The sequence below is a fragment of the Saccoglossus kowalevskii genome, chromosome 2 (genome assembly GCF_978046115.1).
Source record: "Saccoglossus kowalevskii chromosome 2, keSacKowa6.1, whole genome shotgun sequence".
In the NCBI taxonomy this organism is placed as follows: domain Eukaryota; kingdom Metazoa; phylum Hemichordata; class Enteropneusta; family Harrimaniidae; genus Saccoglossus; species Saccoglossus kowalevskii.
In genome coordinates, this window is record NC_140642.1 from 5,997,469 (window position 1) to 6,012,164 (window position 14,696).

The following is a 14,696-nucleotide window of genomic DNA, read 5'->3' on the forward strand; positions in this document are numbered from 1 at the left end:
TGTTTTAATTTTTTTTTTCAGTAACTTTTTTTGTATGCATATTCATTATATGTATTTCCATGATACTGTATTTTATTTTAGGGTCCAGGGATCATGAAATTGGACTTCTCCCATCTGAAAAGGGAAGATGGGCTGCAGGACTTTGGAAAATGAAAATTGGTCATCAAACAAAATTTCACTACGACCAAATTAATGTAATCAAATTTAAAAAAAAAAGTATGAATGAAAAAATAATGTTGCCAGACACATGTGAATAAAATAACTGCTAAACAAATTTCTCCAGACCCAAATTACAGAAGTGTTAAAACATTTATAATAATGTTTTTCTATTCACTGTAACAACTGTTATTACTGATAAAAATGTCATTCTCTAATCTTAGCTCAAATGGTACAGAGGACATTGTCTGTGATGTGTGTATATCTAGGCACTTATAGGTGCTGATATATAGGCACTTTCAGCAACTTGTCGTGGTCCAGTTATTCAATTTACCAGTATACAAAGATAATTTTCCGCAGACATAGTGTCAGCCTGTTGGTGGCTCCCATTAATTAGCTAGAATAGACTTGCTCATTTTATATGCATGTTGAAAGACTAAATCATGTGAAACAAAAATATTATAAAAATAAATTTTGTATATTTCATTTCAGGTTGCTTCTGGTGATAAGAAGCCTGCTAAGACACAGAATACAGGATACAATAGAATCTATAGGTACAGTCATAATCAATTATATACTTTTATACTGCTATATGTTTTATAGTAAAATTTGAAAAGGATAACTTATTTATAAGCTTCCGTTCCAGCATACTGAAATTTGTGTGCAGCTAATGCAATCTGATTCAAGATGGCCAAATAGTGGCCATTTTAGTGCTAAATATTCATTGAAATCAAGCATTTCTGCAATTCCGAAACTAGGTCTTTGTCATGCATAGGAAATTTTTTTTTTAAATATTATACACACATACAACATTATGGGACCTTTTATTTTTCAGATCAGAAACATGGACTGTACTAATAAACTCTGCACTGATATTTTTTTTACAGATTAGCCGAGTTATTACAGACGTCTTCTAATGATTTGAGAGGTCAGCTGGCTATAGAAGCTGCAAGGAATGGACAAATTGAAACTGCTATTAAGATGTCCAAGTAAGGGGGCATAGATCATTAAAGCATGCACATCACAAACAAGATTTCTTTGTTTGGGTGGGGGGGGGGGGGGTCAAGGTGATTTCAATGATTGCGCAAAAATTGTATTTGTTCATTTCATACAACCACCTGTTTTCACATGAAATGGCAAGAATGAATATATATTATGTACAGGTCACAATTTAATCCCATTATGCAAAAAAAATTTTAATGCTGAGACAGTTGAAATCTATGTGACATTTAATGGTCATGTTCTAGTTAATGCTGTAATAACTAACAACACATTTTCCACAGGGAGTGGGTTGAAGGTTCAACAAAGAGATTTAGTTTGCCATGTGTGTGTCTTAATTATCCATGTCTCGTAGTGAATACTGGTGATGAAAAGACAATGACTGGTTCATCTTTCACTGCCCGCATAACTAAAATTGCTTCATATTCAAATATTTTATTTCAGTAATATATTAAAACATCTCCCAACAACCCAAGTGTGTTACCAGATTCCTGTCAATGACGTTTGAAATTATTTACTATGAAGTTATTGAAATGCAAGTTCACCTTTAACGCAATAACTGATCAAAATCGTTTCTGCCTCTAACCATGGTCTTTGTTATAATAATAAAGGAGCTGATCAAAATCACCTTGCCAGTTTCCTGGCCAGTTCCCACTATCTTCATCAAGTACTCCCACAACAATTCTCTCATCTCGGCCCTGCATTATGTTGACTAGGTCTATCACATGTGCAGTAAGGCTACCCTGCACCAGGTCTATAACCATCAACTCTTTTCCTGCCACCTATTTTGGTGGTTTAACGTCTTGGTACGTCATGACGACATTCTGTTTGTGATGCTGGCAGTGGCTGATAAACTCAGCCTATTTCAAAACCATCTACATGTATATTTTATAATTTAAGTATTTAATTGATACAGAAAAAAAACAGCCCACAATCATGCCATGCATCCAGCTTCACTCGGTACTCGGCACCACAGTGTTCATAGTACAAGCCAGACTGATTCATATACAACAGAATACATGTGCAATCTGTCTAGACCACGACAAACAGAGCAAAATGTGTCAAATGACAAATGTCTGTTTTGTAATGCATGCAGTGAATATATTTCTACCAATCTTAACTCCGATTAGACGTCTGGAAATCCATAAATGATATTTGACAAAACGAACCTGCTATACTAACAGCAAGGTCAATGAACAAAAAACTGTACCAACTTCCTGTGGGGTTCCCGGCGCACCACAATGTTTGTAGTAATTTTGTGTTAATTTCTAATGAATATGTAAACACACTGTACTTTGCATTAGATTAGGGTTAGTGTAGGCCGGCTCTATTATGAACGGGACAGTATTATGATAGTCTGCGTCCAGCGAGGACTGGCCCAAATACTGACAAGGTGATTTTGATCTGCTTCCTAAATTATAAGTAGAAATGTTCAATTCAATTATAGACATAGGCAAATTTTATCACATTGCAAACAAAATTAATGAGTGTGTATTTGTTTCAGCAAAATAGGTAATAAAAAATATGACAAAATAGCCATTTTCAAACAAATCTCAAAAGAAAGTGACAGGCGTCAGTAAAATTAGTTTTCATATTTCTTCAGTTGAAAATGACAGTCAGTTTGAGTAATATCATTGAATCCCCCCCCAAAAAATGTTAATTAGTTGGTCTTTGTGAATCAATCACAAAATAAACTGATGTTCAAATAGGAACTATCAAAAAAAACAATTGTCACTTTGTTGTTATTTTGTTACCATTTTCTTGGTTTTATTTGGTTTACAGTGAATTATATGAATTGGTGCCTGATGCAAAGACGAGTCAAGTCTTGTATGCTGTTGCATATTATTTGTGTAAATTACAAAGTGATGACAGCAAAACAGATAAGTGGTTTTCACATGAAATCTATCAGTTGGCTTGCCATGCTGCTCTTTTATGTCATACTGGTAAGTAACCACTGAAATAACTAATAATATATCTTAGATATTATTCGTTTTTGTGCTATTGGATCTTTAAACTACAATTCTACAAGTTACAGAATTCAGTGTTAAAATCAAACAAAATTTGTTCCCGAAATGGTAGCATTAATGTGACAAATTTACTTTGTTCAAAGCTATTATTTATTTTTTGCAGTCAACAGGATTTCATAAGAACTGAGTGACATAACAAAAATGTTGATATTTTAGACATTACAGTAGATGAATTGATTTCTTCATTGTACATATACTGTCTGTACATGCACTAAAAGAAGTGCATCTCCAATAAAAGCACATGTCATGTAAACCATCATTGCATTAACTATATACTGAATCATTTATATATTACTTATTACACACTGCTGTCATTATCTAAGTGTATGCGCTACTAATAGAGCAAGTACAGTACCTTATTTTTGTATGTTTTCTAGATCTAACGTAATTACTGTAAACCAAATGCTTGCCTATAATTGTGTTCCTGTATTGTTCACTGTGACATTGTCATTCACAATACAAATCTATCAACATTTTTATCGAAGAATGCTTTTAAAGATCAAGTGACAATTTTTTTCTTTTTTCTACATTGCTTACATTGTTTTTACATTGTCTCTCTGTTCAGATATGCTGTGTGATTGTATGGAGTTGTGTAAGTGTACTCGCCTCACTGATCAAATATTCCAGCAGTGTGAAAGTGGAGATTATGGTGTCACTGTACAGGTTTGTATTATAAAAAACACTCCACACACACACACACGCACGCACGCACGCACGCACGCACGCACGCACGCACGCACGCACGCACGCACGCACGCACGCACGCACGCACGCACGCACGCACGCACGCACGCACGCACGCACGCACGCGCGCGCAAGAAAAATCAAGCAAAAAACAAGCATCGTAAAATTAAATACTGAGCATAATAAAAAAGACTACACTTGAAATAAAGACTATGGCACCTGCGCTAGCTACTGAAAAACAATGCAAAAACTTATTTGGCATTGGGCCACCCTAAAGAAACCCCCACCAGTGTCAACACTGATCTTATTAGCAAAGGAGACTGACAATTCAAAACACTGCGGTCTTGTGGCCCTCCAGAGAATGACTAGAAGCTGCCTGACCCTGGAATACTTAGTCAGGATGAAATCATTTGTCTATTGAAGCAAAAGTTGTACTGAAATGAATTGTTAGAATGTTGATATGTGGTGCAGACTAGGGGATGAGAATATGCTGGTTAGTTGGGAGTGCTTCAAATTGGGCAATGATGTGAACTGTTGATTGGATGAAATAATGCAATGTGATTATCTGAAAATGATGTGCATCTTCAGCAATGTTTTTACAAACATGATTATCTGTTGGTATTACTTAGTATTACTGAATATACATGTATTTCTCTCTTCTGAGAAACAACACAATATAAGATTGTTGCTTGATTAATTTTTACAGAGCACAGCAAGCAATATTCCAGGATTTCAAAGAGATCCGTATATAGAATGGACCTATAATGATTTCTTCAAAGAGGATGGATTGGTATTAGACTCAAGTATTGCTATACCATTGTCAAATCTATTCAATATGTGTTGTATTCCTAGAATTAGACCAGTAGTAGATAGACTGCCTTATGAACATGATAGATTGATTGGTCAGAGTATTAATGACCTTAGTGGTAAGTAGAGTTGAGTTGAGTTGTACAAATGTTTGAATTCAGTATCTGATTCTGTTGTATATATCATTCTGAACATGTTTATTAAAGTCATTTATTATTTCAGATCAAGAAAGCCAACCACATCTGATGGATCTTAGCCATATAGCATGGGAAATGGTTTCACTACTCCAAGAAAACAGTCTATATAGTCTTGGAATGGCTTACATTTTAAAGACAATATCTGAATTTGTTTTGTACAGCACCAGTCGAAATATGGGTTTTTCAGTAAGTTAACGTCTCATTTCATTCTTTGAAACATTTTGATATATTCATGTGTGTGTGTTCATCTTTTATTACAACTGCCAGCCAGGTATTGATTTTTGAACTTAGTGTGGCGTACATGTAAAATGAATGTTTCAAAATACTTACAAAATAGTGATATTGCATGTTTCATGAAATACCAACAACACTTCCATGTTCTCCAGGCTCTACATGTAACAACAAAGAATGGAGACATGAAATCTTGTATTTTTGTTGAAAATGTAGGCAATGGACTTTTTGATTACATTATTTACCGCAGCCGGAACAATAAAAAAAATGTTACATGCAAATACAAGTAATTGAAACATGAAAAATAAAATAGAATGAGTAAATATGATTTTTTTTTACCTTTATGATAGGTTGGTTGGCATTTTGAAAGTTGATTTGTTCATTATTGACATTTAATTCAATGAAATTTAAAGATACAAGATTAAAGTGTCATGTTTTGTTTAAATAAAAGTTTTTATTTTATACAATGTACTTAGATACTGATAACCAAACCCAGTTACATGTACAGTAATAGTCTATAATGTGTTTACATCTATTCATTCATTCCTGTCTATCACTAGGATGCTATTAGTTCACAAGCAATGGACTCAATCATGGCACAACTAAAATCTAAAGGAAATGTGATGGTACAGGAACATACATCCAATCTTCTATTGAAGGTATGTAGGTGCTTAGTTTAGTGCTCAGGTCCAAACAAGCTTACTCTTGTTGAAAATTGATGCTGCACAATCTTTTTGTCATATAGCCATTATCTTTGAAGTTTTGAGGGCAATTAAAAAAATTAAATGTTTCTTGCATAGATTTTTGGGAGTAGAAAGGTGGACATCTCATTAGCACTGGGATATGCTTGTATTTTAACAAAGGAGAAAGCCTTGGACAAACTAAAGAGTATCAGTACATCAGCAGGATATAATTATAATAAAGTTACTGTAAGTATATCTTGTGTTATATTTTATGTCACTAGGCAAGAGTTGCTATAGGGATGTCAGTATGGCTGGGCTTTCAAAATCATTTTACAATATGTTTTAAATGTATATAAATATATATAGAAGTAACAAATGGTGTTCTCATTTCTTTTTGACAGGCTGTCAGTAAAGTCAGTGAAGAGTTGGCTTTGTTATACAATGATAGTGATTTGGTTTCACATTGTAAGAAGATGGCAACCAAATCATCTTGGGGTTCTCGCCTTAGTCAACTGCAGGTAAGAACACCAACATTATCATCCACCTATGACGTCTCTTACCTATTTGACTTGCATACTTCACATATTTACTGAACAGTTAAATGAAATAGAAAATAAAATTAACAAAATTGTTGAATGTGCAAGTAAGGTATTTTTCAGATGAGATTGGTAGCAAACATGCCAACATACAAAATACAGAATGTGCTTAACAAGTCAAAAACTGCAATTCTTTTGAAAGTGTGAAACATGAAAGCCCTTTGGAGATAACTTCCAGAATGTTAATGCCAACCAAAAATGCAAGTCAAAATACAAAACGTACTTTTCGAGTTGACGAACAAGTATGAATCATGCAAGTCAAAAATTCAAAATGCAAAACATGACAAATATGAAAAGTGTATGCTTTTATGAGATGCCAGGAGAAAAATGTGAAAGAAAAACTTTGAAACATGGCAAATATGATTACATTAGCATCAAGCATTTTTATGGACACAAATCTAATTCAAATATTCTAAGTCAGACTTCAAGGAGGTAGCTTTTTCGTAGCCTGACATGTAGGTGTGAATTGCGGCCTCACCGGCCGAACGGCATCCGACCTCACTAACTCCTGTCTGAATAGTGTATGTGTCGTTGGCAAGTCAATACTGTGAATTCACAAAGTTCATGCCTTCTTGCAATGAGTTTCAATGAATTCATTTTGGTGGTCATGGTAACATCACACGGAGGGCGCAACTTGTGTGACCTTGTCGGGTTACTCTTCTGTGAATGGTTACTCTTTGATGGCTGTCACTATCTGACATTCCTGCAATTTGATTGGTACCAACAAAAAATCAATGGGAAAGTGAAAAACTACATTGTTCTGTCAGGCGTGTGTTGGATTTGGAGCACTACGAAGGGCGCAACTTGCACGACCTTGTCAGGCTAGCCTTTGCACTGTACCGCAGGTAACTATAATATGTTTTAATTTATAGATTTTATTTCAAGAAGCATTTAACACTGATCGAACTGTTAATTATCAAAATCTACTTCCACAAATAATAGAACATAAGAATGTTAATATTGACATGCTGAAAGATTACTGCAGGTAAGACATTTACAGTCGCATTATGTAATCAGTCTAATTTGTACTAAGTAGATCACATATCTCGCTTGTGACTTCATGACTTGCTAAGATGCTAAAAATCACAACTGAATCTACATATGTGTTTAGCAAGAAACTTAATGATGTGCTAAATTTTACAGACAATACAACTTCAAACTGGGTGTCATTGATATAAATCATACCATTAGATTTGCACTTGAATCAAAACACATGTTTTGTGTTTTCTGACAGAGACTTTGGTCTTAACATTGATGAGGCATTGTGGCTGTATCTTGAAACATTACTGCTGTCTGACAAACACATGGACTATGGTAATACGAGTGAGACACCATTGGATGAAACTCTTATCAGATCAGTCATACTCCAAGTGGTTAATTTAGATACATTAAAATGCAAGTTGGAGGACATTCTTGACAGGGTAGGTATCAAGCAAATATTAGTTCCTTATTTTTTGGACCCTTTGATTGTGTTTTAAATGTCAAACAAATCTGCAGTTGAATAACTATTTGTGTTTTTTTTTCAATTTTAGGTCAATTACTATGACTATGACAGAATTACTTTGATTCTAAAATTAATGCAAGAGTTTTGTCCACTGCAGAAAACTGAATTAGACAACCAAATAATGAAGGTATGATACAAAAGTTGTACCCGGTATATTTTGGGCAGATAATATCTTTGCTTATTCTTGGTTATTATTGCAAAATATGTCTTGTATACACTACCAAATACCCTAGCCATTTATAACCCCTAAAAAGTTATCAATATAGGCTTTGTGTTTTGTTGTATATTGCACTGCAAAATGTGACACAATCACATCAAACAATGTAACACCCTTGGCACATGTGCATAACAAGCTATATATTAAGTACATATAAACAAAATGATCATTTAGCACCCATGAAATGCTATGATCAGTATATACAAGAAACTGTCATGTAACAACCATGGTTCATGTACATGACAATTGTTCTCACAGTTGGCATATATAAAAAGCTGTCATGTAACAACCATGGTTCATGTACATGACAATTGTTCTCATAGTTGGCATGTACAAAAAACTGGCATGTAACAACCATGGTTCATGTACATGACAATTGTTCTCACAGTTGGCATGTACAAAAAACTGGCATGTAACAACCATGGTTCATGTACATGACAATTGTTCTCACAGTTGGCATATATAAGAAACTGCCATGTAACAACCATGGTTCATGTGCATGACAATTGTTCTCATAGTTGGCATGTACAAAAAACTGGCATGTAACAACCATGGTTCATGTACATGACAATTGTTCTCATAGTTGGCATGTACAAAAAACTGGCATGTAACAACCATGGTTCATGTACATGACAATTGTTCTCACAGTTGGCATATATAAGAAACTGTCATGTAACAACAATGGTTCATGTACATGACAATTGTTCTCACAGTTGGCATATACAAAAAACTGTCATGTAACAACAATGGTTCATGTACATGACAATTGTTCTCACAGTTGGCATGTACAAAAAACTGGCATGTAACAACAATGGTTCATGTACATGACAATTGTTCTCACAGTTGGCATATATAAGAAACTGTCATGTAACAACCATGGTTCATGTACATGACAATTGTTCTCACAATTGGCATATATAAGAAACTGTCATGTAACAACCATGGTTCATGTACATGACAATTGTTCACACAATTGGCATATATAAGAAACTGTCATGTAACAACCATGGTTCATGTACATGACAATTGTTCTCATAGTTGGCATGTACAAAAAACTGGCATGTAACAACCATGGTTCATGTACATGACAATTGTTCTCATAGTTGGCATGTACAAAAAACTGGCATGTAACAACCATGGTTCATGTACATGACAATTGTTCTCACAGTTGGCATATATAAGAAACTGGCATGTAACAACCATGGTTCATGTACATGACAATTGTTCTCACAGTTGGCATATACAAGAAACTGTCATGTAACAACCATGGTTCATGTACATGACAATTGTTCTCATAGTTGGCATGTACAAAAAACTGGCATGTAACAACCATGGTTCATGTACATGACAATTGTTCTCATAGTTGGCATGTACAAAAAACTGGCATGTAACAACCATGGTTCATGTACATGACAATTGTTCTCACAGTTGGCATATACAAGAAACTGGCATGTAACAACCATGGTTCATGTACATGACAATTGTTCTCATAGTTGGCATGTACAAAAAACTGGCATGTAACAACCATGGTTCATGTACATGACAATTGTTCTCATAGTTGGCATGTACAAAAAACTGGCATGTAACAACCATGGTTCATGTACATGACAATTGTTCTCATAGTTGGCATATACAAGAAACTGTCATGTAACAACCATGGTTCATGTACATGACAATTGTTCTCATAGTTGGCATATACAAAAAACTGGCATGTAACAACCATGGTTCATGTACATGACAATTGTTCTCATAGTTGGCATATACAAAAAACTGTCATGTAACAACCATGGTTCATGTACATGACAATTGTTCTCACAGTTGGCATATATAAGAAACTGTCATGTAACAACCATGGTTCATGTACATGACAATTGTTCTCACAGTTGGTATATATAAGAAACTCATGTAACAACCATGGTTCATGTACATGATAATTGTTCTCACAGTTGGCATATATAAGAAACTGTCATGTAATAACCATGGTTCATGTACATGATAATTGTTCTCACAGTTGGCATATATAAGAAACTGTCATGTAACAACCATGGTTCATGTACATGACAATTGTTCTCACAGTTGGCATATATAAGAAACTGGCATGTAACAACCATGGTTCATGTACATGACAATTGTTCCCACAGTTGGCATATATAAAAAGCTGGCATGTAACAACCATGGTTCATGTACATGACAATTGTTCTCACAGTTGGCATATATAAGAAACTGTCATGTAACAACCATGGTTCATGTACATGATAATTGTTCTCACAGTTGGCATGTACAAGAAACTGTCATGTAACAACCATGGTTCATGTACATGACAATTGTTCCCACAGTTGGCATATATAAAAAGCTGGCATGTAACAACCATGGTTCATGTACATGACAATTGTTCTCACAGTTGGCATATATAAGAAACTGTCATGTAACAACCATGGTTCATGTACATGACAATTGTTCTCACAGTTGGCATATATAAGAAACTGGCATGTAACAACCATGGTTCATGTACATGACAATTGTTCCCACAGTTGGCATATATAAAAAGCTGGCATGTAACAACCATGGTTCATGTACATGACAATTGTTCTCACAGTTGGCATATATAAGAAACTGTCATGTAACAACCATGGTTCATGTACATGATAATTGTTCTCACAGTTGGCATGTACAAGAAACTGTCATGTAACAACCATGGTTCATGTACATGACAATTGTTCCCACAGTTGGCATATATAAAAAGCTGGCATGTAACAACCATGGTTCATGTACATGACAATTGTTCTCACAGTTGGCATATATAAGAAACTGTCATGTAACAACCATGGTTCATGTACATGATAATTGTTCTCACAGTTGGCATGTACAAGAAACTGTCATGTAACAACCATGGTTCATGTACATGACAATTGTTCCCACAGTTGGCATATATAAAAAGCTGGCATGTAACAACCATGGTTCATGTACATGACAATTGTTCTCACAGTTGGCATATATAAGAAACTGTCATGTAACAACCATGGTTCATGTACATGATAATTGTTCTCACAGTTGGCATGTACAAGAAACTGTCATGTAACAACCATGGTTCATGTACATGACAATTGTTCCCACAGTTGGCATATATAAAAAGCTGGCATGTAACAACCATGGTTCATGTACATGACAATTGTTCTCACAGTTGGCATGTACAAAAAACTGGCATGTAACAACCATGGTTCATGTACATGACAATTGTTCTCATAGTTGGCATGTACAAAAAACTGGCATGTAACAACCATGGTTCATGTACATGACAATTGTTCTCACAGTTGGCATATACAAGAAACTGTCATGTAACAACAATGGTTCATGTACATGACAATTGTTCTCACAGTTGGCATATACAAAAAACTGTCATGTAACAACAATGGTTCATGTACATGACAATTGTTCTCACAGTTGGCATGTACAAAAAACTGGCATGTAACAACAATGGTTCATGTACATGACAATTGTTCTCACAGTTGGCATATATAAGAAACTGTCATGTAACAACCATGGTTCATGTACATGACAATTGTTCTCACAATTGGCATATATAAGAAACTGTCATGTAACAACCATGGTTCATGTACATGACAATTGTTCACACAATTGGCATATATAAGAAACTGTCATGTAACAACCATGGTTCATGTACATGACAATTGTTCTCATAGTTGGCATGTACAAAAAACTGGCATGTAACAACCATGGTTCATGTACATGACAATTGTTCTCATAGTTGGCATGTACAAAAAACTGGCATGTAACAACCATGGTTCATGTACATGACAATTGTTCTCACAGTTGGCATATATAAGAAACTGGCATGTAACAACCATGGTTCATGTACATGACAATTGTTCTCATAGTTGGCATGTACAAGAAACTGTCATGTAATAACCATGGTTCATGTACATGACAATTGTTCTCATAGTTGGCATGTACAAAAAACTGGCATGTAACAACCATGGTTCATGTACATGACAATTGTTCTCACAGTTGGCATATACAAGAAACTGTCATGTAACAACCATGGTTCATGTACATGACAATTGTTCTCACAGTTGGCATATATAAGAAACTGGCATGTAACAACCATGGTTCATGTACATGACAATTGTTCTCACAGTTGGCATATACAAGAAACTGGCATGTAACAACCATGGTTCATGTACATGACAATTGTTCTCATAGTTGGCATGTACAAAAAACTGGCATGTAACAACCATGGTTCATGTACATGACAATTGTTCTCACAGTTGGCATATACAAAAAACTGGCATGTAACAACCATGGTTCATGTACATGACAATTGTTCTCACAGTTGGCATATACAAGAAACTGGCATGTAACAACCATGGTTCATGTACATGACAATTGTTCTCATAGTTGGCATGTACAAAAAACTGGCATGTAACAACCATGGTTCATGTACATGACAATTGTTCTCACAGTTGGCATATACAAGAAACTGGCATGTAACAACCATGGTTCATGTACATGACAATTGTTCTCATAGTTGGCATGTACAAAAAACTGGCATGTAACAACCATGGTTCATGTACATGACAATTGTTCTCACAGTTGGCATATATAAGAAACTGGCATGTAACAACCATGGTTCATGTACATGACAATTGTTCTCACAGTTGGCATATACAAGAAACTGGCATGTAACAACCATGGTTCATGTACATGACAATTGTTCTCACAGTTGGCATATATAAGAAACTGGCATGTAACAACCATGGTTCATGTACATGACAATTGTTCTCACAGTTGGCATATATAAGAAACTGTCATGTAACAACCATGGTTCATGTACATGACAATTGTTCTCACAATTGGCATATATAAGAAACTGTCATGTAACAACCATGGTTCATGTACATGACAATTGTTCTCACAGTTGGCATATACAAGAAACTGGCATGTAACAACCATGGTTCATGTACATGACAATTGTTCTCACAGTTGGCATATATAAGAAACTGGCATGTAACAACCATGGTTCATGTACATGACAATTGTTCTCATAGTTGGCATATATAAGAAACTCATGTAACAACCATGGTTCATGTACATGACAATTGTTCTCACAGTTGGCATATACAAAAAACTGGCATGTAACAACCATGGTTCATGTACATGACAATTGTTCTCATAGTTGGCATGTACAAAAAACTGGCATGTAACAACCATGGTTCATGTACATGACAATTGTTCTCACAATTGGCATATATAAGAAACTGTCATGTAACAACCATGGTTCATGTACATGATAATTGTTCTCACAGTTGGCATGTACAAGAAACTGTCATGTAACAACCATCGTTCATGTACATGACAATTGTTCCCACAGTTGGCATATATAAAAAGCTGGCATGTAACAACCATGGTTCATGTACATGACAATTGTTCTCACAGTTGGCATATATAAGAAACTGTCATGTAACAACCATGGTTCATGTACATGATAATTGTTCTCACAGTCGGCATGTACAAGAAACTGTCATGTAACAACCATGGTTCATGTACATGACAATTGTTCTCACAGTTGGCATATATAAGAAACTGTCATGTAATAACCATGGTTCATGTTCATGACAATTGTTCTCACAGTTGGCATATATAAGAAACTGTCATGTAACAACCATGGTTCATGTACATGACAATTGTTCTCACAGTTGGCATATATAGGAAACTGTCATGTAATAACCATGGTTCATGTACATGACAATTGTTCTCACAGTTGGCATATATAAGAAACTGTCATGTAATAACCATGGTTCATGTACATGACAATTGTTCTCACAGTTGGCATATATAAGAAACTGTCATGTAACAACCATGGTTCATGTACATGACAATTGTTCTCATAGTTGGCATGTACAAAAAACTGGCATGTAACAACCATGGTTCATGTACATGACAATTGTTCTCACAGTTGGCATATATAAGAAACTGTCATGTAACAACCATGGTTCATGTACATGACAATTGTTCTCATGGTTGGCATATATAAGAAACTGTCATGTAACAACCATGGTTCCTGTACATGACAATTGTTCCCACAGTTGGCATATATAAAAAGCTGGCATGTAACAACCATGGTTCATGTACATGACAATTGTTTTCACAGTTGGCATATATAAGAAACTGTCATGTAACAACCATGGTTCATGTACATGACAATTGTTCTCATAGTTGGCATGTACAAAAAACTGGCATGTAACAACCATGGTTCATGTACATGACAATTGTTCTCACAGTTGGCATATATAAGAAACTGTCATGTAACAACCATGGTTCATGTACATGACAATTGTTCCCACAGTTGGCATATATAAGAAACTGTCATGTAACAACCATGGTTCATGTACATGACAATTGTTCTCACAGTTGGCATATATAAGAAACTGTCATGTAACAACCATGGTTCATGTACATGACAATTGTTCTCACAGTTGGCATATATAAGAAACTGGCATGTAACAACCATGGTTCATGTACACGACAATTGTTCCCACAGTTGGCATATATAAGAAACTGTCATGTAATAACCATG

At 35.2% G+C, this 14,696-nt stretch overlaps 1 protein-coding gene across 1 annotated transcript in view; it reads left to right on the forward strand.

The window, feature by feature from the left end:
* Positions 1–14,696, forward strand: part of LOC100373464 (kinetochore-associated protein 1-like) — a 43,137-nt gene that overhangs the window by 8,206 nt on the left and 20,235 nt on the right. Inside the window, exons 9-20 of the mRNA XM_085496209.1 lie at positions 649–710; positions 1,044–1,145; positions 2,938–3,098; positions 3,748–3,886; positions 4,584–4,792; positions 4,896–5,056; positions 5,662–5,760; positions 5,902–6,030; positions 6,186–6,302; positions 7,253–7,365; positions 7,615–7,801; positions 7,913–8,011. Of these exons, the coding sequence (XP_085352335.1) occupies positions 649–710; positions 1,044–1,145; positions 2,938–3,098; positions 3,748–3,886; positions 4,584–4,792; positions 4,896–5,056; positions 5,662–5,760; positions 5,902–6,030; positions 6,186–6,302; positions 7,253–7,365; positions 7,615–7,801; positions 7,913–8,011 (1,578 nt within the window). The remainder of the gene's footprint in view (positions 1–648; positions 711–1,043; positions 1,146–2,937; positions 3,099–3,747; positions 3,887–4,583; positions 4,793–4,895; positions 5,057–5,661; positions 5,761–5,901; positions 6,031–6,185; positions 6,303–7,252; positions 7,366–7,614; positions 7,802–7,912; positions 8,012–14,696) is intronic.